Here is a 25,915-nt window from a genome sequence, read left to right as displayed (position 1 = left end):
TAATCTACAAGAGTATTTAAGTCTCGTTTCGTTGATTATATCTACTCTTTCTTGTTTGCTTTTCTTTTTCCTTTTCTTTAACTTTTCCATTGGGTGTGGACGTAAATAGTTTTCAAGTTGAAAGGCATTTGGGGAATAGAAACTACTTTCAACTCGTAGACACACATGTGCCCAAGAGTGTGCCAGAGACTAAGAGTGTGTGAATAAGTGTGTGTGAGTTACCACAATGTCCGGCTCTTTCTTAAGTCGCAAAGCTCCCAATAGATTGACAGTTGCTTTGATTTAGTTATGACTTGGTCATAAAGTTGGCCAGACCACAAAAACCTCACTTTAATTGCATATATCCATTTAATTTCAAAGTGAGACACAAAGTATGCAAATAAATCAAATAATGATTGTGGTTTTTATTTTTTGAAGTGACTCTTTTGTGTATAAACGAAGCTGGTGGAAATAATTCACCACACACTCAATAATTGTGAATTAAGTAAACAAATGTAACTCTTCAGCTCTTATTTTCGGCATAAATCAATTGAGTTTTTCTTTGTTTTAAAATAATAACAAATTTTGTAATTAAAACAACGTTTATTTTGGTTCGGTTTAATTAATTATATTTATACGTTAAATACAAACAATTCGTTTTATTTAACAACGTTGGCCAAAATACAATTCAAGGCAGCTGCAATAATAAATTATAGCAAAATAAGAACACGTTATATTTTATAAATCTGAATAATACACGTATATGCTTGAATGCATATACATTTATATGCATATATAAATATCGCATCTAATAAAAATCATAATGCGCTTCCAGTCAAAATGAGTGAAATGATTAAGAAATGAATATACGTATAATCCATGTGAATACTGTAAATATTAAAGAAGCCAACAAAGTTTCAGCTTCTGTTTCTGTTTTTTGTGTTCAAGTGCCAAAGAAATTGCCAAGAGCCATGAAATAAACTCACAAATTAACAACAAAAAATCAACAATCAACAAAAATAACATCAACAACAACACTGAGACAAACACGCATATTGCAAGGATAAGCTTAAGGATAACACTCGTCACCTCTCAGGATTAAAACACAAACATAAACACTCTACAATATGGCAGACACTGCCAATGACAAAAACAACAAAAACGACGACAACGACAACGAAAATGACAATGACAATGACGTCATTGAGGAAGAGGAGACGACAACAACAACAACGAAGAAAACTTCACAGTGGCGCAAAACACGTTCCACAAAGGTGAGGGGAGAGTTCAATAAGCGAGGGGGGTTTCATAACTTGCTAAAATATTTAAGAAGATATTTTAGGTGTGAACCAAGTGGATTTAAATCTTTACATTCAGTGAAAATCAGAAGAGTTCAACAGGCGAGGGGGGTTTCATAAGTTTATTTATTTATTCATATGTTTATATTGTAAGACAATTTTGATCGTAAGAAACAAATCAGATTAACTGAAGAAGCTATCAGATTTAAATGTAGTTTTATAAGTTTCATAAAAAAAACTAAGACAGAAAATCCCTTAAAAATTCAAAGGTTGGCATGTTATAATATAACAACCTATTTATTCAGATTTATAGACCTTAAAAATACAGATATTTAGATTTTACGAGGACAATTTAATAAAGATTGTTTTCTATAAACCAAATCAAAAATTTTTTTTAATGTCCAATGGTTTAATTTAATTTACACACATTCGCAGATCTTAAAAATAAATTATTATTTCATACGAAAGTCACTTTAAAAACTTTGTAAACACAAATCGTAAGAAATTTTGATCCATGGGATTAAGATTATTTTTTACAGAGAAAAAAAATCATTTTAAAATTCAAGTTAAAAATTCTTAATTTTAGCACGTTTTTTTTAAGGTTGTATTCAGAATATTTTTCTTAAATTTAGATAATAGGTATAATAAAATGGCAACGCTATTAAAAAGTCAACATTAAGAAAGTTAAATAATCCTAAATTTTTTAATCCAACTGAAAACAGATCTTACAGATTCGAAAATGAAAATAATGTTGAGAAAAATAGTACTTGTTTTCAGTATGTTGTACTTGGCTTAAAAGAATCCGGGATTACCGTTTTTCTGACACATTCGATTAATTCTAGCCCGAAATACCGGTTTTTTATCTGTATTGAGTATTGAGTTTAAAAGTTTCACAATTTCAATTGTCTTCCCTCGTTTAGTATGAATATGCTACTATATACTGTATGTGTGTGAGTGTGTTGTGTGTATCTGTGTGTATGCATGGGGCTATTTAGATGCGTCAAGTAATGAAAGGCAATCGCATGACCAGCGTACGCCCACTTCACTCAACATTTGAAGCTGACAAATGCGACAGATTGAAAGTTGCCAAATGGACGACGGACAAAGATGTCGAAAGCGACGTCTCCGATCTGCTTTTTGGCGGCCAAATAAACAAAGGCGAAAGCCAAAGAATTTGCTGCTGATTTGTACCAAAAGAAATAAATATACATTCTCATATATGTACATATGTATACTATATGTGTATATATTAAACTTGTAGCGGACAAAATGAATATTTGAAAGATACTTTTGTGCAAGTGTTGCTAATTAAGCGATGCACTTGATTAACTGTTAATGTGTCTAAAAATAAACATTTATCGGAATGGGAACTATGGCAAATGAAGGGAATACCCATAATGCATGCACATACATATATACATATCGAAAGGGGTTACATTCTTAAAAAACTGACTCGCTTTAAGCAGACGACGATGTTAGAAAGTTTCCAGGTCAGTGAATTTCCGCTGTTAGTTGAGATGGATACTGTATACTAGATGGAGCTGGATCCAAAGGATAAGCATAAGCGCACAATGGGCGGGCGGCACATTGATTATATGCTGCCACATGGGACCCAATCTGTGGTAGCTGCTCCACGACGTGTTGTCGAGCGCATAAATTACTTTGACTAACAACAAGAGGCACGGCGAGAGCAGCAGCTGGAGAGGGGGGGGAAGTAGGGGAAAGCAGGGGAAAGCAACAGCTACTTAGGCGTCCTTAAGCCATACACTCACCTGTCGCTCGTTTGAAGCTGACGCACCTGCAATCAATCAAGCTGTAAAGTATTTATTAAACGATATTATGAGGTTTACCAGCAGATATGCACACACTCTTACATATGTAAGTGCATATATGTATATACAGTATAAACACACCCAAACACGTTCGCACACTCCCACACTCTCACACCTGTATACGGTTTTAATAGCTTCATTGTTTCTCTTAACAGGATTTCATTTCACTTAATATACCAACACAGAGGCATGCATTATGTTTAAGCGCCAACACACACACACAACAACAGATGTAGCTGTGAGTTGGCATTACTCTCTACTCTCTACCCTCCCCCTGCCCCTGCTCCGCTTGCTGTGTATCATTACTGCCTTTTATTGTTGCTGCTGGGACTCACTTGTTAACCCGACGTTTGCCTTTGCCCAACGGCATTTTGGCACTGCCTTCAAATGAAGCCAACAACGCTGAGTTGACGTTCCCAGTTTTGGCCCTGGCTTCGTTTCTAGCTCTGGCTTTGACTTTCTCTCTCTATCTCTCTCTCTCTGTCTGGCTGGCAGGTAGTTTCTACCTTTTTCACTGAGTTTTTTTCATGGCAGCAATCAAGGCGGCTACAAAGGCGATCTCAGTGCAAAGCTTCCGCTCCGGCGTCCCATTTCCCATTTCCCTTTTCGCAATCTGTATGCTGTATTTTCATTTTTTTTCTGCTCGTTCTTTTCGTTTTTCTGGCTAGTGCTTTTCATTCGCTGCTAACAACCATTTTGTTGTCATGTTCTATACAACTTCAGCTGAGAAATTCAAACTTTAGCTGCGTTTATTTGTTGTTAATTTCATTACCGTTTTTATTATTTTATGTGCTTTTGGGCGTATTTTTTATTTGCTTCTCTTTTTCTACATTTCTCTCTCTCTCTCTCTCTCTCTCTCTCTCTGTTTAGGCCAGGCAATTTTATCTTTTAATTAAAACTGACGCGTCTGCTCCTATTTTATTTTTTTTTTGGCGTATAACATCTTCAACCTGCCTCATTCCAGCATATGAGCATTCGGAGAGCTTGTTGCATTAATTAGGCATTTTATGCCGCATGCCACATGCCACGGCCAGCGAAAAAGTTAAAACCTCAACATTAACATTTATTTTATTTAGCTGACAAGCATATAAAATATTTTGTTACTTTCGAGTGCCCAACATTCAAACTCATTAAGGCGCATTAAGTTGCTTCTGTCTGTGAGGTAAGGGGCACGGGGCAAGTTGCATGAAACAGCTATGCGTATACAGAGTTCAGATAGAGGCTAATTGATTTGCAGCATTTTGGCCTTTTTGGCATTTGTGAATTGGGTGCCAGCTGAACCGAATGGTGGCAATGAAATAAACAATCGAAGCTTAATAATGTCATATCAAACATGTTCCCGCTGATTTGGCACTAAAATTCAGCATCATTTTTTAACATTTCGCATAAAGAAAATACAAACAAGTGCAAAGATGAGTAAAGCTAATGATGAGTCAACTTTGTTGTGCTATTGTGTATTATTATTAGCTTAATTAGAGTATTGATTATATAGCTTTTTTATTAGAAATTATATTGTTCAATTGCTAAAGATACTCAGCTATAAGTGTCCATAGATTTCAAATAAAAATAAAATTAATAAATGTAAAATTTAATTAGTCAGTGGGATTTATAAATTTTTATCAATTGTTTGGTTACTTTGCATAATTATTTACCTTTTAGGTACAATTCCGGAAATAGATATATTGTAAATTTCTTTAGCAAATTGTATTAAAATCTATTAAAATCCATGTAACATAACGAAAGAGACTGTGTTATATATATATTGAATTCCATACTGTAAAACCTTGTGACTCAAGTGCCAATATTTACCAATAAATCAAATAATTTTAGCTATTTTATATATATTTTAATTTGCCCATATCTCAGCATTAACTATAGCATATTCATAAAACTGTTGTATAGATATTTATCTAGCTATACATATAGATATTTAGATATTTCTGTCAAAATACTTATATGCTAATGTTCTCTTCTTCTCTTCTCTCTCTTTTGTCTTTCTAGGTAAGCAACAGGAATTTATAGATCAATCTTAATTCACAACTAATTCTTCCGCCATTTGATTAGTAAGTAATTTCATCATCAATGTTAGTTTTTCGATTTATTCCAACATAATTTGGTCTTTGTGCTGCTTTGTGTATAGCTTTTTACTTGTCAAGTAAACGGGGCGGATAGAACAGCGTCTATAGAATCGAAAATAAAATATATGCACACACACACATACATACTCATACTCATACACACACATGTCTGTGTGTGTGTGTGTGCTTGTGTATGAACAAGCAGTTATAAATAATTTCTGGCAAAAAATCAGCAATTTTTTCCGTTGATCTCCAAGTATAGCGCGTTGGCAGTTTGCCAATGCGAATTGCGCATACGCCGTGTGGACCGGGCCAACATCTGTATGGGCTGTTGTAGTTGTATGCGTAAGCTTAACAGTATTGGTAGCTGATCGTTCTCTGGAGTGGTTGCCTCTTAAGAGTACGACTAAAGAGCGCACAGCCAAAAGTTTTGCTACTTTAAAAATAAACAAAAAAAAGCACAAGGCAAAAAGAAGAAAGCGAAATATTGAATGAGATGTTTATGTTTTGCATTTTGTGCTCGTATTTTGTAATTTTGCATTTGGCTAACTGCTTGCCATTTTGGCTGAAAGGACCAAGAAGCCGTTCTGCCTGTTGCTGTCATCAGCCTCGACAGCCTCGTGCATTAAATCAAAAGTTGAGGCCGAAAGCGTATAACCGACTGTCCGTCCGTCTGTCCGTCCGTCCGTCTGCTTGTCTGACTGGCTGCCCGGCTGTCCAAGCTGCCAAATTGTTGTGTCATATTTGCAAATTTTCACTTCACATTTTCATCAGCTGTGCGAGCTGGCTTTTATTATATTTGTTGTTGTTGCTCTCTCTCTCTCTCTCTCTCTCATTAATTTGCGTCTAATTAGTTTTGATTTTTTGTTTCAATTGTCCGCAACAAGGACGTGACTTTGGCAAAGAACTTGGCCCACCCGCCTGTCAAAGATCAAAGTAAAAGATGTCACCGTATCAACGAGCACAAATAAATATTAGTATTAAATATAAATATCTGCAAATTAGTTTCTGCCCACAAAATTGACTGTCAGACATTTTAAGCGATTTTCAATTACATTTTCCACTAAACACATACATGTGCATGTATTTATGTATATATTTATATGTATAATGACACCCCCAATATGGCGCTGCTCCAAATATATATACGTCGAATTTCGGGGCTTGACCAAATTTGGAATTGTGAGGCGCCTCCGGCCGTGCAGTTCAACTTAATGCAATAAACACAAAATGCGCACAGCAATAACAAAAAGCCATTTGGATTGTTGTTGTTGCTGTTGTTGTTGTTGTTGCTCTCATTGTAGTTGTTCTTGTTGTGCTCATTGTTATGATTGTTGGCCATGTCGTTGTACTTTTTTAAAGCTCAGACAGCTTGGCACAATAAAACCAAAACAAGACGTGTCCAAAGTTGCAGCCAACAGCACTGTCTGCTTGGGGCATGAGGCATGTGGCAGAAGGCAAGAGGGAACAATTTGCTTGTTGCACAGGCCGCCAGCGAGTTTTTCTTTGCCTTGGCCCCGTGCCAAAAAGTTAACACAGCGCGGTCCATGGAGCACCCATTGCTCTGGGCCTGACACAAAAGGCGTCGAACTGTGGTCGCCTCCTTGTTATGCCAAAATTTAAGACGCCTTTTCCCCAACAGCAGCTAAATGGAAAATTTACTGAACTCTTCTGTTTGTTGCATTTAACAATTCGGGCAAATAATGAGATGCAGCTACACCCAAATATGGTCTTAATGGCATGACCGACAAAATGATCAACGACTTCTGTCTTAAGTGTTCTATATTCAGGTCATTGGCGTTTTAAAATAAACGCAGAACTCTTATGTTGTCCCCATTAAAAGTGTTAAGTACTCGGCAACTATTTGAACCGGGTTAAGTTTGAGTTGCGTGACTTAAGCAAACAAGTGTTAAGCTTAATGGAAGTTTGTGTTATTTAAAACTTAGCTCTGGTTAACAGCGTAATAAATTTTTATGACTCGAATGAAACATTGAAACTTTCTTCATTTCCACTCCAAGGTTTCAAGAAAATACTTTAAATGTGTCTCTACTTTTTTAAGTCTAAATCAAATAACACAATTAGTAAGAGTATTAAAAATTCTTCTTGATACAGAAATATATTTTTGCTGGTTTTTGGCATCAATGTGTCCACAAAGAAGCAATAAAATAAAATTATTAATGAAATTTAAAAAAATTTTATGACTACATGAGATATGCATAAATATACTACATATATATTTTTGAAGACATACAAATATACGAGTATATAAAATAAATTATTGTTTAGATATTTTTATTTGCCAACAAAATTAAAGCGAAAATTATTCATACTCACACAGTCCATTTACAGAGTATAATAAAAAGTGCAGAGTATATATTTTTTCTTGTATTTTGCAACATTTATTTGATTTATATATGTATTTCGATATTGTTTCGTTTAATTAATTTGATATTCATTGTTCAGCACTAACTACACGTACAGTAAATGTTGTCGCATGTCTTTGGATAAAACCTTATGTTGAAGATCAGACACTTATGACTAGCGTTATAAGGATTATATATATATATTGTATATGTTATATATTGTATAGCATAGCTAAAACTATTATTGTTCGAATGTACGCGTTTATAATTAATTCATTAATTAATTGAATATAATTCGTTAAATGTTTATTTTGTTTTTCATTGTTTTTGTTGCCTCTGTTGATGCATTTTGATTATTCGATAATTCAATTTGAAATATGCTTACGATATGGTTTCATCTTGAAACTTTTGAAATCCTTTAAGCCTTTGGTCAAAGGTCAAATGGCAAATATGCACTTGTGTTATGGAAAAGTGCAAGCTGGCAATTAAATGAATTAGAAACTCTGGCAAAAATAACTTTGCTCATACACATATCAAAATTTAAACTTAGCTCTTGGGAAGAAACTGAAACTTTCATTTCCATTTGGTCAAACATCCGGCTATCAATTAGGCACACACACACACTCGCACACACACACTCGCACACATTTTGCCACACTTTGAAGTTTTTGAAATAAATCCCTTTTGCAGCCTTCCACTTCAGGCCATGTCAATTTCAATGTTTGCCCACCCACGGCCACACCCATAGTCCCAGGCCGAGGGCCACTGGCCAGGCCTATTGTAAAGTCTCTTAGCGAATGGGGTCAAGTGTGTATATGGCGCTCAAGTGCTCAAGGCGGCAGCAACAGCTCTACCAATTGCCAGCTGACTCGGCTCAAAGAAAACAATAAACGATGCGGCGTGCCTTCAAAAAAAAAAGAAAGAAAGAAAAACAAAAAGAAAAAAAACATACACCTATATTGTATACATTGTGAAAAAAAAGAAAAGCATTGTTGAGCAGAAAAAAGTGCGCACTGAAAATCAATACAAACTAAAGCCATTTGCCACGCCCCAACGCCAACACCAACGCCCACACCATGACACTTGACTTGGCATTTGCAGTCGGTTTAAGCCGGATTTATGGCGCCTCTTGCTCTTAAAAGTAGGCAATGAAATGTTGCAAAGCCTCTGACCGCTTAACAAAACGATTATATTAAAAATAATAATTATATGCGTATTTATCTGCATGCAGAGAATATTTAAATGTCACCACAAAATGTGCACTGAAATCGACTTAATTATGAATTAAAAATGCGCCAACGTGGCGCTTTAATGAATTCAATTCATTATTTTTTTAATTTTTATTTTTTTTTGTATATTTTTTTTGGTTTTTTTTAGTTGAATGCAACATTGCGAGTCAACTATTCCGAGTATATTTTAGCCTTTTTTGCCACTTTGCATAACTTTTGCGCGATTTACTCGCAGCGAACGAGTTGGCTTACCGCGGCTTCAGTTGCGGCTTATTGTTGGGCAAAGTTTCATTGTGCACGAGTGTATTGTGCATTCATGACAGCACTCCCAAGACTACCGTTACTAATTAGCGCGCAACCTAGTTTATCAGTTCAGAGCAACAACCAACAGAGAACAGTCAACAGAAAGCAGCCAACAGAGAACAGCCAACACCCAACAGGCAGCAAGAGTTTTCTTTGATTTGAGCTTTAAGTTTTCACAGTCTCCTTTGCTCTGCTCTGCTCTGCTCATTAAATGGCAAACCAGAGCGGCAATGCTTGACTTATGCCTTTGGCGCCTCCCTGGAGGTGGGGTGCGGACATTGGGGGCTTAGCCACCTTGGGGGCCCTAGACAAATATAATTTCATTGCGTTCTGCCCTCTGTGCGGGGGTTGGCTGACGTTGGAATGCGTAAACGTTGACGATTAACTGCGCCATGAAAATAAAGCAAAATAAAACGATTAGAACTAAATATAGAAAGATATCTCGCAACATGACGTGCTCTTTCCCCCTCTCTCTCTCTCTGTCTTCCTCGTTGCCACTCTCTTTCTCCTGGCTGTGGTTATGCTGTCTCCGTCTCCGACTTAGACTCAGCTTCAACTTTGCGTTGTCCTGCCGGCTGTTTTGGCCTGTACGTGAAGAGCTACGTGGCACTTGGCCAAGAAGCGTACACTTTAGATTGCATTTGGTAGGATGTGCTGGTTGTGGTCCTTCTCGGTGGCTGTGATTTATCTCATTGCCTCATTGGCATGCGTCTTGCCCGTGCCGAGGGCGGCAGCTGCAAGTGAACAGAATAGAATAGTGAGTTTAAGAATATCTCTCTGAAATATTAGTATGTTATGTAAGTCAAAAATTGTGAGCATTTTCAGCACTGGGAGACTGCATTAAAATTGTCTGTGCGCTGTGACACAAAATCGTTGAGATATATTACTTTTACAACGGAAAACTCTTCAACCAACAGCTGCAAATGTTTGCCAACTCCCATGATGGCAGCAAAGTATAATACGTATACGCCGCGTTAGCTGTCCGACTGTCTGGGATTTCCATACGTTGCGACGCGAGTAAGACAGACAAATAGACAGAAAAACGGAGAGACAGCTACAACAAATTCCATCAACATGGCAAAGATTGCGACGTGGTGTAACACACACACACACACATGTTGCATAATTGCGTTGCATGTTGCCAGCTGGTGCTGCACTTAAAGCCGCATTTGTGTGCTGCATGTTGGCCAATATGTTCAGCAAACGCATTCCTTTTGGCAGCAGCAACTACAATAAAAACCTGGCTGCCAGGCTGCCAGTCAGACAAGGGTTGGGGTTGGTTGGGGTGGGGAGGGGAAATTGTTGAAGCTTCAACAAAGAGTAGCAAAGAAAAACATGCACATGAATCAGAGCAAATGAAAATTGAAAAGAAAATGTATGTATAAACGAAATTTAAATCGCATTTTCCAGGCAAAAAGCCACTGCAATGGCATTAACTGTAACATTTGTAATATTATTCTACGACCAACTCATAAACTGACGAACTGACAAACTGACAAAGCATATTCAAAAACAGTATTCCCTTTTTCATTATTGTTGTTAACTTGAATCAAATTGCATCCCAATGCCCACAACATTTATTAAAAATATGCTTTCACACAGGACTTGCCACACTTTTAATTAAGCATTACAAAATTTATAGATTTTCATTTTATTTATTGTAAATTTCATCATTGTATGAGTTTACTTTAGCATTTAAAATTTTTCCCATTGCAAGATATCTTTAAAGTTCAGAAAAATTAAATTGCTACTGCAGTGGTGTTAATTTAAATAAACAATTTTTTCCATAGCAGCTATAAAAAATATTGTCATTAGTATTTCTTTTGATTTGCTTCACTATAAATTTAACGCAAATAAAATAAGGTGTCCTTTAACAACTAATTTTCTATGTCATAATAGTTACATTTGGAGGAAACTCAGGGACATACTAATTCTAGGATTAAGGTAGGTGAGTTTCGCTTGAGATTCTTAAATACAGAAACATTCATCAGAGCAATTATTGGTATACAAATGTACACATTTTTGAAGACAATTTTAAAGCAATATTATTACAGCCCCAGCCAGCATACAAATAAGTGAATTTACTGCTATCATTTCATTAGTTTTCAATATATTCTTTGATACGTTTTTGTTTTCAAATTTGTTACAGAAAATGCTGAAATATTTTTTCCAAAGAGAACTGATTTAATGCATTCGAATGTATTTGCTGCATGTTCCTATTATATTTGACTTTATCAATTTGCAATTCAATCCACAAAAATTAGACATACGCTGCATTTGGGGAATGAATATTTGCGATAGCATATTTGGAATTGTCTGTGTATTTATATCGAATTTCGCGATACAATTCACAATTTCAATCGCTGTCATTATCTGTACCACAATCAATTCCAACCCCTTTGAAATAGAATTCCTAACTTAAATGTTTTAAGCCTTAATTGCTGTGCATAAAATTTTAAAGTGTTACAAATGAAAGTGGTAATTGATAGAATTTGGGCATTTGTATGTAATGTAATGCAAAGTGGGCTCGAATATCTGTTAGTAATTTCAGGATATCACATAGTCCAGCATATTAGAGCATATATTTCGGCTTTGTTAGTAATTATGTGATAAATTGAATTAAAATTCTCGGCAATTAAACTCACATGTCCAAGTGCAACGGACGGTAAAGAGACCTAGGTTAAACGACTCGTACTCAAAGTGATGTGAATACCGCATGAGTGCATTTATAAAAACAAAAAAACTACAGCGAGTGTATTGAAATTTATTTGAGCGCAATCGCAAAAGGGACGAACAGGCAAAGGACACTCGAGCCTGTCTCCCCTTAACGTGGCTATCAAGAGCTGGCCATGCGGCTGCGGTGACGAGTGTGGTGGTTGGTACCACCAACAACCACAGCTCAGATCCATACAACTCACTGCCACCATACAAATCTCTAGTCGGCGCTCATTTGTATAGAAATTCAATCAAGGGCTCGACTGGGCAGCATTCAATTAAACGCTTATCACGCGCGTTGCAGTTGCTTTGAACTAAGCGACCCCTAATAGGGGAAAAAAGGAGGGAATGCAGAAGGGACGAGGCGTATAAAGAGTGGTATTTTACTTTGGAAAGACTTTGGCATCATTAGAAACAAATGGTAAGGGTCGGCGGATTGAAATAAAACGCAGTCAAGATTATGAAACTCATTAAAAAAGTTTTTCGCCAACATATTTTAAAAAAGAAGGGCTAAAGAATTTTTGTTTCAACTTTTGACTAAAACGTTTAAATTGCATTAAAAAAAAATGTTCAAGGACGCGTTATGTGCAGCTTATGGTCAAAAGGACGCAAACAATTTATTTAAATAAGTTACAATATTAACATAAATGAAAAAGAGAGAAAACTAAATAGAGCATGAAACCAGGACTTGTGTCTGAGCTGCTAAAACATTCATAAATTAGACGTCAAAGCTCAGGATTTGACAGCAATAATACACACTAACACACACACGCCAACACACACACACACTCACAACCATCCACACCCATGTCAAAAGGGTCAAAAATGAAACTGAACTTGCAGCTGAGTCGCAGAAATGTGATCGATTGGGGCTAAAAGTTTCTTTCTCATTTTTGGCCAAAGCTATTACCAACTTCGAGGCCAGAACATAATAAATTGGCCAAGTGGTGGCAAGCACTTGTCATGGACTTTTTTTTTTTTGGCCATTAATTTAGCTAGCCGTGCCACAAATGCAAATGAAAGTTTAATTTCAACTTTGGCCTGGCCTAAACCCCAAAAATCCAACTCTCACAAATTGCCGTTGCGCCACAATAGTCAATGAAGTGTTAAATGTCCTGCGGCGTTGACTGCTAAATTTGACATATCCTGCAGTCCTAACCCAATCCCATGCCAATATACTGGTCATGTGCCAAGTTTTTGTGGGCTTTACTTTTTCTTCTTTTTTACGAGTATTTGCATTGGACGAAAAACCGTGGCAAGCTGCGTGCTTTGTTTCCATAATGCTGCAGCATACAACCAACTAAAACAAATAACGATGACGATGAAACACACACATATACACACTCACACACACACAGAGAAAGACATATGTATGTACATATATAATTAAAGCAAACTCGCGGCATAAACATAAATCTCTGACAGTCGCCTCAGTCTCGACCTTCTCAACTCAACTTGACTCGTCTCGTCTTGCCACGACTCACACTCACACTCACACACACATTCACAGTCACATTCATTCATTCATTACGCGCGCAATTTTCATTCATACGCACCGTTGTACGTAGTCGTTGCCACATGGCCAATGCTGAGACTGAAACTGTTGCCAGTCGGTAACACGCACGTTTATGGCCAGCTTTAAGCGAGTTTGTTATCCTGGACCCGTTACCGCTGGCTGTTGCTATACAAATTATGCGCCCGACTTCGCCATTCGCAACCGTCAACAGCGAACTGGAATTTCACTAACGAGCAACAGCGTGGCAAACAAAAAAACGGCCTAATGTTCGTTAGCTGTTTCAATTTTTGGCGTCAATTTAGCGGCACTTGTGGCACACGTCGCGTATGCGTAATATTCGCAGCTCTTTAGCTTGCTTCAGTTGCGTCTGCTTCGACGTTGCTGCCGCGACTCAGCTCGTGCGTTGGCCAAACTCCAGTCTTATAGTCCTGCCGGATAACGGCTTCGGCTACGGCATATTCGCATTCGCATTCACATTCGTGTCTCGGCCATCGGCGCTGCACTGCGTCGGCATTTTGTGTTGATTCTTTTGCTGTTGCTGTTTGTTGTGCATGCGGAAATTGTTGAGGCATGGCGCAGAGTGTTGGTTTATCAGGACTTGAGGCCGTGTCCCCTCGCTTGTCACATCGTATTGTAAACATTTAAAATTCGGCCAGCTACAAAATATTGACACTCAGCTAAGCCGCAGTCTTTGACATTGCCCGCGATCCCCTCAAATTGTTGCTGCTACTTGTATAGTATGTTGACGCATTGGGGCAGAAGCCACTGATGATGTTGGTAATCAAGCTGGCGTCGTCTTTGATTATTGCTGTTGTTGCTGTTGTTGTTGTTGTTGTTAATGTTGCTGTTGCTGCCGTCAGTTGGTGTGACAAGTGGCATTCGAGTCGGCACACAGTTTGTTATTATTTAAATCAGGAAGTTGAAGAAATTTCCGCTCGGCACAGCAACAAATTGGCAGGCTGGCAGGCTGGCAGTTTGGCAGGCAGGCTGACGCCAACTCTACAGTTCCCTAGCATCGTCCTCGTCCTCGACGTCGTCCTGGCTTCCGTTTCGTGTTGCGCTGCCGTTTCCCTTTTGCCATTTACGTGCCAGCCGCCGTCAAGTCAATTAAATTTTTGTTTAAGTGATTTCAGACGCCATAAAATATCATCAGTCTCAGCTTGAGACTCTGTCTTCGTCTCAGACTCTGTCTCTGTCTCCATCTCGCTGTCAGTCTCGATGCTGCGACTGGCCTAATGAGAAATCGATGTGTCCTATTCAATTTGTTCAAATCCAATTTGAACATTGGTCGACACACCTGGCCCCCAATTGGCATCCACATCCTGACTGTGAATGTCGGCCGGCATGGCGCGCTTTTTAATGAGTTTTTATTGCGCTTCAGGTGTTTTGATTGCTGCGATTTTTAACTTGATTTACGCGCCTTTTGGCCCACTATTGATTTTACAATTAAGCCGGCCTCTTTACCCCTCTTTGAGATGGGCGCGGGGTTGTCTCAATTTCACAATGCATTTTGCATGTTTTCGCGTGTTTTGCGCATTTGTTTTGTGAAAATGCCTTATAGCCAGGATGTGCTCGTATGTACATACGTCTCCCCTCCCCGCTGCTGTTTGTTTGTCTGTCGAGTGTTTGAGTGTCCTTTGTAACAAGTTTTATGCGCCGCATCCTGCTCGGGATCCGCCTATTTGTAGTTGTGCCAAGCGAGCGTCGAGCGCAATTTATGCGGTAATTGCTTTTTTAAGCGCTTCACATTTATCTTTTCGACACAAGTGAAATGAGTTTGCCGGTTGCCGTTGCCGTTGCCATTCCCATTCCCGTTGCCCCCTTGTTGCGTGTCTTTGTCGATTTGCCTGCAATAATAATAATAACAAAAACAACCAGAACAACGACAACAATCATCAAAAGAAGTAGGTACAACAAGAGTTAGCGGCGGTAACAATGGCAACAATGCCAAAGACTTTGGCTTGAACTACTTACAATGGCATTTTTATGACATCTTCTATGTTTCTCTTGGCCCCCTCCTACCACCATCGAATTCCCTACCCCCTGAAGCATGCAATGGAATTGCCGAATATTTTCATTTGTTGCTCTCGCCTTAGGCACAATTAATAAAACACAATGCAAAAACACTTAAAAAGGCATACATAGATAAAAAGTAATTCCAAGTGAAAAATTGCGGCAACAACTTTTTGATTTATACCTCTAATTTTACTCATACATATTTATATGTGTGTGTCTTATTATTGCAAAATTATCTAACTTAATGACCACACTTTAAGTGGCTATAAAAGTGGATAATAATAAAAGTGAAAACATTTTTGATTACCTTGCATTTTATAATAAGTAGTTTTACTATTAAAGCAAACAGCTGCTTTCAAATAAACAGTTCATTTCAAACTGTGGCGCTGCAGTTACCCTAAAACTGCGCTCGCTTACAGAGCCTTGCCACTTTTCAGAAATTACCCTGGTGGCAACATCAAAAGGTATACTATGTATCGATACTACAACTATAGCGCGCTACTTTAAGCAAATTAAAACTATTTTTTATTTATGCAATAAAATTGAATATGAATTGCACAATTTGAAAATATCAAAATACTGCACAACTTAAAAATTATGTTGCCGAAAACTATCGACACTATAAAGTCGTCATCGATATATCGATATCGCATTCGATAGGCTTGCAGCTCTATTTATGCTCAGTAGTAAAATTAAACCTGGTTTTCTCACACCTGGTTTTCTGACAATTCTCTACAAACTTCGTCGTCGCTGTCGTTTTCGCTACCGCTGTTGTTTTCGCGCTTTTGTAGTAACGTGTGAGCATTAAACAATTGCGCTGGTTGCAAATTGTTAACCGTATAGCAGCGTTCATTGTTGGTACAGAACTCGGGTTAGTCGGAGAGCGACGAAAAAGAAAAAACACCACAACAAACAAATTTTGTAGGCCACAGCGAACTTCGATTCGTTTTGTGTGTGTCACGCCCAAACACAAATCGAAAAAAAAGAACAGCCCCAGTAGATAGTCGTGCGTGTAGAAAAATTAAAAAGTGCAATAAAAACAAAATAATTTACAAGAAACTGTGCGGCAAAAGCGAATAAAAACGAGACCTTGATAATTATCGTAGGAGACTGAAACTCCAAGCACATCACATCAGCAAGCAGAGAAAAAAAACGCAATGGAGGTTAGTAGTAGTAGTATTTGTTGTTGCTGCTGGACAGATATGTATGACATTCAATTGTTGTTGTTGTCACTTTAAATGTTTTTTCATTGATGTTTGCTGTTTCCCTTGTATGATTTCATTTCATTTATTATTTGACAACAACAATTTCAGCCATTCCCTTTTCCCCTTCACTCAATTAATGGCTAAAGGCAGGCGGTGTATGAGTATAGCGAGCAACGATAACGATTACGTCAGTGCGCACTCTCTCGTATGCTTACGCTCTCTCTCATATTTAAGTTCTGGAGTATGCGCTCTGGGCATTTGCCTCTTACTCTCTGGTGTTGGTGTTGCTATTGTAGTTGTTGGTATTATGCTGATTACGTTGTTGCCATTCCATAGGGCTCGCTTGAAGTCGCGTCATCCTCTTTGCAACCCTATCCCATCCATGCTTCATTATCGATTCCCTTATACCGGCTATTAAGTAAATCTTGTTATTATATCATCAGAAAGCCGCTTTCTTTTGCCATTGTCTCTCCTATTATGTTTATGTATATTTCGCATATTTTGTAATATCATCAATTTGCATTTTATATAATTAACAGCTGTTCATTGTTTCTCTTGTTTCTTCGTGCTTATCAGCTCATGAAATTAATCATCGTACTTTAATGACGTTGACGTTACCCAGTTTTATGAGTATGAATTTATCGAAATATAAATATTGATTAACTTCCTCACAGTATACTCATACATCGTTTTTAGATAAGCGATAATGCCTTTGTTTGATAAGCTTAGCCAACATGTTGATTATTTAAATTGAAATGTTTTACTTAGGTTTGATCCGAGCTAATTTTTGTAAGTGCTATCACCCTTTTATCCAATGCTTAAGCCGCAATTTCTTGCCCCACAATTAAACCCTTTGTATGGACTCGCAATTGAACGCCCTCGCAAAGCGTCAAAGCGCATTAAACCGTCTTTTGTGAGCTTTAAGAGCTGAGTACACGTAATTAATCGCCTTTATTTGAACCGTTTGACGGCCATCAAAGCAAAACATGAAAAGCCCCCTCTCGAAATGGGGGCAGCCGCAAAAGACCAGCGAGACAGAAAACCAAAGAGCAACAAAAAAAAAAAATTGGCCATTTCCGGCATTTAATTGACGTTGTGCACACTAAAATTGTTAAAGGCAAAACAAAAACGAGAAACAAAAAAACAACAACAAGAATTGGAACTAGTTTGTCTATATATTTAGTAATAGCATTTCTCTATGTTTTTATTTAGATTGAAAGTATGACTAAACATTGTGGATTATATGTGTACATATGATCCATAAAAATGTCACTATTGCAGCCACAAGTATGAATTTACATACAGAAATACTAGGTCAGTAATCCATTTTATTTATTGGCTAAAAAGCTCAATTGAATAAAAAACGAGATAAAGACTAGAATTAGAATAAACAGAAAAGTTGTTTTCTTCAAGTTTGACGAGTGAATGCGTTTAACTAGATAACGGTAGGCCAATGAATGCTTAATCTTATCTTGATAAAACTGACCATGGAGAACATGTGGGCTTCATCGTACTGCTAAAAAGATTTTTTTTATTAAATGTAACCAGGGAATTAAACCGAGACAAATATAAGTTACGGTTTCGTTTCCGTTACATCCCGAAATAACTATTTCGGTAAAAGGTTCTATTTCCGTTTTTTTCTTTCGGTTCCCCTATCAATACCGGTACGTAACGGTACAACAAATCAATTTTAAAACATTTTAAAATGTTAAGATGTCTAGATGATAAAAATTTAAACGCAGAATGAATTTGGGGGCCAAATCATGATCAAAATGGATGATAAATGGCTTAGAATCGAAAAAATATCAAATTTTCTAGATGATAAAAATTTAAACGCAGAATGAATTTGGGGGCCAAATCATGATCAAAATGCTATTCCGCTTGAAAATCGGTCAAGTTTTTATAAAGTTATGAGAGATCAAAGTTTTCGAAAAAAATGTCAAGGGGTATGTATGGAAAATTGGATGATAGATGGCTTAAAATCGAAATCATATCAAATTTTCCAGATAATACAAATTTAAACGCAAAATGAATTTGGGGGCCAAATCATGATCAAAATGTTATTCCGCTTGAAAATCGGTCAAGTTTTTATAAAGTTATGAGAGATCAAAGTTTTCGAAAAAAATGTCAAGGGGTATGTATAGAAAATTGGATGATAGATGGCTTAGAATCAAAAAAAATATCAAATTTTCTAGATGATAAAAATTTAAACGCAGAATGAATTTGGGGGCCAAATCATGATCAAAATGCTATTCCGCTTGAAAATCGGTCAAGTTTTTATAAAGTTATGAGAGATCAAAGTTTTCGAAAAAAATGTCAAGGGGTATGTATGGAAAATTGGATGATAAATGGCTTAGAATCGAAAAAATATCGAATTTTCTAGATGATAAAAATTTAAACGCAGAATGAATTTGGGGGCCAAATCATGATCAAAATGCTATTCCGCTTGAAAATCGGTCAAGTTTTTATAAAGTTATGAGAGATCAAATTTTCGAAAAAAATGTCAAGGGGTATGTATGGAAAATTGGATTGTAAATGGCTTAGAATCGAAAAAATATCAAACTTTCTGGATGATAAAAATTTAAACGCAGAATGGATTTGGGGGCCAAATCATGATCAAAATGCTATTCCGCTTGAAAATCGGTCAAGTTTTTATAAAGTTATGAGAGATCAAAGTTTTCGCAAAAAATGTCAAGGGGTATGTATGGAAAATTGGATTATAAATGGCTTAGAATCGGAAAAATATAAAATTTTCTAGATGATAAAAATTTGAACACAGAATGAATTTAGAGGCCAAATCATGATCAAAATGACATTCCGCTTAAAAATCGGTTAAGTTTTGATCAAGTTATAACAGTTTGAAGTTGGTCAGCTCTTTAAACGTACCAAACGTTTCGGTATTCGGATCTTGGCAGAGAATTTATTACGGTCTCAGATCCGGTACTAAAAATGAAACGGTTAGTTTCGGTTAACGGTTCCGGTGTTATTCCGTGAATGTAACAATGAAATCGATATAAAGATATTTATTTAGTCAGAATTCTTGTGTGTGGTTAAGGGATCTATTTGTGAAGAAATAAATTAGTAATTTCTTAACCAAAAGAAAATAAAATGTATTATTGATACGCAGTTAATATTTAAATTCTCCTTCAATAGACAAATCTAATACTGGCATTCTAATTAGCTAACCTGATGTTTATTTATACAAATAGTTAGCAACGAGCTAAGAATTATTATTATCATCATCATCGCATACTAAAAACTTGATGCTAATTAAATACAAATACACATAAAAATTCAAACAGAAATAGAAATGCAAATGCAAATAGAAATATTCAAAGAGTTGTAAATAATCATTTAATGCCATGACACTATTAAAGCTTTCATCTTTTTTCTTTTCCTGTCGTCTCAAACTGTCAGCCAAACTTTGTACAAGTTGTTAGCCACTTAAATTTCGCTGTTAACAACATTGTCAAGAAAACAAAAAGTAGAAGCATCTTAACGCTTTTCCGTTGAAAGCCTGAAGTTGTTTTGGGTCGACATTTTGGGGAGTTTTCTGGCAATGCAAGTTCCATAGAAGGCAGCTGGTTGGGCATATTTATTACTTGTGAATTTGGCTGGCATTAAGCTTATTTTCATAAATTTCCACTTACTCATCTGAATGGGTGGCTGGGGGACTTTGAGAACTGAACTGAACTGAGCTTTGGTGCGTCTTATAACACGCTCCGTTAACCGTATTTGGCTGGGATGGGCCTTACTTACTTCATCATTCGCTCAAACTTTGCATAATTTTCATTTATTACCGCAACCATTTTTATCTGCAGCCATGAAATCTGCCACATAAAGCGCCATTTTTATTCCCAGGGAAGTGACTGGGCTTCAGCTTCCAGCCATGTTCCGGTCTGCACTGAATTTGATGCTGTTGTAGAGTGAAGTTGGGTCTGGTTTTGCCCCTGTTCCAATTTATCTTACAAATTTAATCTTTTTACATAATTTAATGTATGGCTTTCATGTAATTACCTGGTCTGCCTCCCGTTCCCCTCAAATCGTCTCCGGCGGGAACTTGGGAAAGTTTTCAGCTGCGTCACCTGTCAAAAGTTGTGGTCGTTATACTTACATTCATGCAGTTGCCTCCATATGTTGCACATACATACACACAGATTTACAACACATTTGCTTAAATTAAATTCTCACTCTTTTTCTTTTCTCCTCTAATTGCAGGTAAGTGCCGCAAGGAGGATGCAACATGAGTGCACTCAAAGCTGTTGAAAACAATTTATATTAATTCATTGGTTGCAGCTATAATCTTTCAGGCTGAGTTAAATCGAATTTTTTAAGATATTCCATGGATAAAAATATTCATCTATTCGAAGTTTTCTTACCCAGCAATTGTTATTTCCAGTTTGTTATTGTTCTACCAAATTGAGATACTTCACTTATTTATAATTTTTTATCTATTTATTTTCTTATGCCACCGATTGCCTCACTGACTTATTAAGCTGTTGCTTGTTGCTTGTTGCAACTGCAACACGCCCATGTGCACGCGATTTGTGCTGTGCGCGCGCTTTTAATCGCGTTGCATGCAATCGTCGCGTTTTGCGATTTGTGCACAAATCAGACTCGATTACAACAGCGTCGTCGTCGTGTTGGCAATTGCAATCATCTGCAACTGTTGCTGTCGTTGTGGTTGTCGTTCCCTCTGTTACTTGCCACACGCTTGCGGCCAAGTGTTGCCCAATTTGAGGGCAACTGCGGCGTCTGTCTGTGTGGCATGCCTCGCAAAGCATTTGCATAATTGCCACCAAGTGGCAACTGGCAACAGAACCAACAAAAACCAACAGAAACCACTCTAATTGTGCTAGCTGCAATTGCAAATGTCAGACGTGGCAGTTTTAACGACGCAACAGAGTTGGATGTCGCTATGTTGGCTTGAGTTCATTGAACTGCCACATGCAACACGCACACGAAAACTGTGCATGATCGTAGTGACACGTCTCGGACTTTTACCCAATGCTTAAACTATTTGATGTAGTATAAACAAGCCGCATAATTATGGCCAGCCTTTGTCTGGCCTGTCTGTCTCACAGCGAGTCAACAACCACCGCCCAACGGGTCTCCAGCGGCACAACAAATTTACATACACACTTTAAAACATTAATTTCCATTTGCTTTGCATAAAAGCCTACAAAGAAATTTGTTTTCCTTTTTAAAACATTTTTTTGTTTCGTCTGCAACGCAGACTGATTAACTTTCACTCGCAGTTCCCAACTATTATTGTAATTTTGTTGTTGCTGTTGCTCTGGCAGCTCTGGTTATTGCTATTGTTCCACAAAATATTCCTTGACAATTTGGTCTCACGAATTTTTATATACTACAATGACAGTGGTTAAAACTGGGTATTATAACTGTGCAGATAACTTTGCAAAAGGTAGCTGATGTTGCCTTGTCATTGTTTATTTTGGAAGTCATTTAATTAAAATAGAAGCTATGATTGGTTTTAGTATACTAGATCGCATTTTTAAACACTTTTTAAACCATTTTCATTTATTTGAATTTATCAACTAACTGCAGAGTATCTCCCAGTCTAGCACGCTCTTCAACATTTGTCTTACTTTGTTTTTGTGCACGCCAAAAATGCGGCGACGTGACAAAAGTTGCGTACTTAAAATTCAAAGGCAAATGCAAACTACATAAATTTTGCACACTTCATGACGGGCACGCCTCCTTTGCCCCTCCACAGGCCAAGAACCTCAATGGGGGGGATAGGAGGGGAAAGGCATTACTTGGCTTAGATGCTGTTTGCTGCTTATTTGACATTTTATTGATGATCTGAGCAGGAACGACATAAAGAAATTCGCTGCACGTTTCTCATTTTGACTGATATCGAGGAAAAACTTCACATCATCCAACAGAAAACAAAAGCAACAACAATTGACAACGCACTTGGCTCTATTATAAGCACAGATGTACAACTGGATATAGCTTACTAAATTTCACTCTTTCTTTTGCTTTTTATATATTTATTTTTTGCCAACATCTGTGCAAATGTTTGTGACAAATCGAACCGCAACTGATGAAAGTTTGCCCCAGTCTCTCTCTCTCTCTCTCTCTCTCTCTGTATCTCTGTTTCACACTCTTGGCTTGTGGCAAGTGTTTTTAATGCCATTAGCTGCGTTTCATTGTTGTCAATTTGCAACTTAGCTGCAATGTCAATGCTAATGCCAAATGGCCTTTGTTAGCCAAGATAAATACTTATGTATATATACAACTTTTCAGTCATTGCATTCGTTTTTGTGCGTGCCCAATCAGGCGACAAACCATCAGATACGAACGCACTCAAGCGGCAACTGCAACTCGTATCTGTGTCTGTGTCTCAGCTTTCAGTTTCCAGCACTCGAGAATGACCAATGTGGTCTCAACTTTCTAGACAAACCATATTCCCAGGGCCAAGTTCTCTTTTTACTCTTATTTCTTTCTTCCAGTAGTAGTAGTCATGGGATGCCACTGCTGTCAGTTGCATTGGAGCGTGCCTTTTGGGTTTATTGCTGCTGCTGTCGAGGCATGCAAATTGCATAAAATATGCTACTGCTGTAAGAGCTTATTGCTGTTCACTGAATATGCTAGTTGCGGTCGAGCAAAAGGGACCCTAAAGAGAAGCAGATGAAGCCACTAAAATGCTTTTCAATATTTGCAGCAGTTGAATAGGCCAAATGCCTTTATAACGACTGAGATTTGTCAGTTCTTACAATTTGAGATGGAAAGTGGCATTTCTAAATTACATACACATATAGGCATGTTTTAAATATCTATAAAACCAACTTTGGTTGCTTTCAAATGTCAAACAATTTGTTGAGAAATGTTTAATTTGATGTAAGAAAACATTAAATACAATTGTAAGAAATTTATTTTTTGCCTAAAATGTAACAATCATTAATTATTTTCTTAAGATTTGAATTAAACTTTTCGCTCAGCCGATTTGTTTGACTTGAGATTTAAATCTCTGAATTTTTAAAAACAACTAAATTTCAATTGATTGTTTTCAAAAGCAAATGTCATCAAAATTTCTTAAGATTTAAACAGTATTCAAAATTAATTGTACAGGTCTTTTCCTGCTTTAGTTTCTTGTGGAAATTGTCTGCATCCCACCAAAATCTTTACTGTAATCCATTTGCTCATAACCACACACACACACACATCTTTTTTTCCAAGCAATTTCCTTCATGCTAATTGCAGATTTGTCAGTTGGCCATAAAACAGTAGACAGAAACCGCTGTAAGATAATTAAGATTTTTGGAATTTCCTGTCATGCTCTTCACAAGTGCTACAATTTCCTGGTAAGAGCATCTAACAACATCTGGTGTGCGCATCCTCAACGATAATGCGAACTTCCTACTTGGCCATATTGGGCTATGTTTGCACATTTCCAGTCATTAGTCATTAGCGGCTGTTGCCTGAGCCGCTTTTCACCTGGAATGGCGTAGGGGGCAGACATTCAATTTTCACTGATTTTCCGCATGGAAAACGTGATCTTTACTATGGCTCGAAACTGTTGTAGTGCTTAATTAAATCAGCTAAGCACCTTGGCCCACTTTTCCAGCGGTTGCTCGCCGGTCAAAACATTCATCTGTCATCCAACAACAAACAAATGTGCAAATCACCGAAAATAGCATAAGACATGTTTGGATTTTTCGATAACACACACACACACATTTTGTGGCACCTGGTTAAACGAGACCAGCCGAAACGAGACGAGACGAGTATCGGGCCAAATGTCTCAATGTTGCTCCCGTTTCAAGGCCCGTTGCAATTAATGAGCCAAATCCACTTCACTTGACTTCACACACTAAATAGCTTGCCGATTTTGTGTATATCTCACGTCGTTGACAACTCTGCGTCTAACGTATCTGTCAGATACAATATACATTTCGTTGCGCCACCTTGTTTATGTTGTTTACGGTGCATTTGCATGGTGGGTGCCTCTGCGTGTCCGTTAAAACTTGTTGCAGATACTCTGCTGAAATAACTGCTTTTACTTTGATATACAAATGTATCTTTTAACAGAATATTGCTTATTTAGCCCCAACTTTAAGTTAGAACTGTATCTTTTAAATGCAGAAAATTCGTTTTGTCTACAGATTATATATATTTAAAGATTTACAGATGATCTGAGATAAAGATGACTCTAAGATACAAACGTAGCTTATGGCTGTAACATTTAACAACCAATGTTGCCCTATTTAGTATAAGTTTTTCAATTAGCTTGTAAGTAGATTCTTTTTGTTATGAGAGCAACATTTGCTTAACACTAGTTTTTTTCCATTTCCCACTTACGATTTTATTTATCGCTGCCTGTTTTTTTTTTTCTTATCTGTTTGCAAGTGCGTGAATCTCTCGAGTGCCATGAACTCAATTATTTTTGCAATTATATTTCTTTGTGATTTTTACAGCTCTGCTGTGAGGTTGTCAGTGTCAGAGCTGTGTTGTGAGATTGCTACCTGACTTTACGACTGTATCTGTATCTGTATCTGAATCTGAAGGCGGGGCGTTAGTTAAAAGCACATTGGAGGCGCCACACAGCTGCAAGATTTGAATTGAAATGCCATTCACAAGTTACGTCTTTGCTGCGTCATTGAAGTGCTTAATGGCCTCCATGGCAACTGTTCGCTCAATTAATCAAGCCTCTGCCCTCAATTGAAATGTCAACACACTCGATGCTCAGAAAGTTGTTCTGTTGCTGCCGTTAGATGCGGACAGAGAGACCGAGAGACAGGCAGAAAGGCTGACATAATAATGCGAATTGCTGCCCTGTTGCCACTCACAGCAACTCCAACTCCACTCACTTTAAAGTGGGTCAATCGAGAGCATTTAGCTGTACTCAGATACCAGGTATCTTGGCAGCATCTGCAAAACTTATAGCCAAACTTGGATACACATTTGAACATGGCCATTTACGTGAAGTAAATTGTTTGCTAGCCAACACAACTCTCACACAGACGGAGAGTAGTTGGAGTTGCTGTTGTTGCTGCTGTTGTTGTTGTTGTGGTGGTATTCCTTATGTTTGAGAAACCGGTTTCACTTAAATGGCGCAATAAACTTGCAGCCAAGAAGTACGAAAAGTGGTTTATGTGGTTAGTCTCGCTTCCTGGCGCACTCGTCATTTTCGCTGCTCTTTAAGCTGCCCTCGAAAACCAGTTTTCGATCGTCTTTTGATTTGGCTTTTGCCTTCTTACCACTTTTGCTACCACTATTGTTGCTCCCGCTTTTGGGGTTCACTTGGGTTCGGTTCGGTTCGTTTCAGTTGGTTTGTTTGTTTGGGTCACGCTTTAATAGAACTATGAGGCTTCCCCCTACGATCCGTCGGTCGAGGGTCTCTACAATTATTTT

At 37.5% G+C, this 25,915-nt stretch overlaps 2 protein-coding genes across 8 annotated transcripts in view; one reads left to right on the top strand and one right to left on the bottom strand.

The window, feature by feature from the left end:
* Positions 1 to 25,915, top strand: part of LOC117792388 (tropomodulin) — a 51,242-nt gene that overhangs the window by 16,523 nt on the left and 8,804 nt on the right. The window contains exon 1 of one of the 7 annotated variants that reach the window (XM_034632514.1): positions 840 to 1,253. The exons of 5 other annotated variants lie outside the window; for them this stretch is intronic. In XM_034632514.1, coding sequence (XP_034488405.1) covers positions 1,107 to 1,253 — 147 coding nt within the window. In that variant the 5' untranslated portion in view covers positions 840 to 1,106. Of the gene's footprint in view, positions 1 to 839; positions 1,254 to 16,015; positions 16,493 to 25,915 lie in introns of those variants that run through there. One more of the 7 variants, XM_034632516.1, reaches the window with a different exon arrangement.
* On the bottom strand, positions 8,940 to 13,700 carry LOC117792390. Its single transcript, XM_034632521.1, has 2 exons — positions 13,354 to 13,700; positions 8,940 to 9,816 (listed from the first exon to the last, which is right to left on the bottom strand). The coding sequence occupies exon 2, from the start codon at positions 9,531 to 9,533 to the stop codon at positions 9,387 to 9,389; it is 147 nt and encodes a 48-aa protein (XP_034488412.1). The 5' UTR covers positions 9,534 to 9,816; positions 13,354 to 13,700; the 3' UTR covers positions 8,940 to 9,386.

The sequence above is a fragment of the Drosophila innubila genome, assembly GCF_004354385.1.
Source record: "Drosophila innubila isolate TH190305 chromosome 3R unlocalized genomic scaffold, UK_Dinn_1.0 2_E_3R, whole genome shotgun sequence".
NCBI lineage: Eukaryota > Metazoa > Arthropoda > Insecta > Diptera > Drosophilidae > Drosophila > Drosophila innubila.
The sequence above is the reverse complement of the archived record's forward strand: the minus strand, read 5'-3'. Positions and strand labels throughout refer to the sequence as shown.

Coding starts and splice junctions, on each gene's coding strand:
- LOC117792390 (XM_034632521.1), bottom strand. CDS start 9,533: ATGTTGCGAGATATCTTTCTATATTTAGTTCTAATCGTTTTATTTTGC.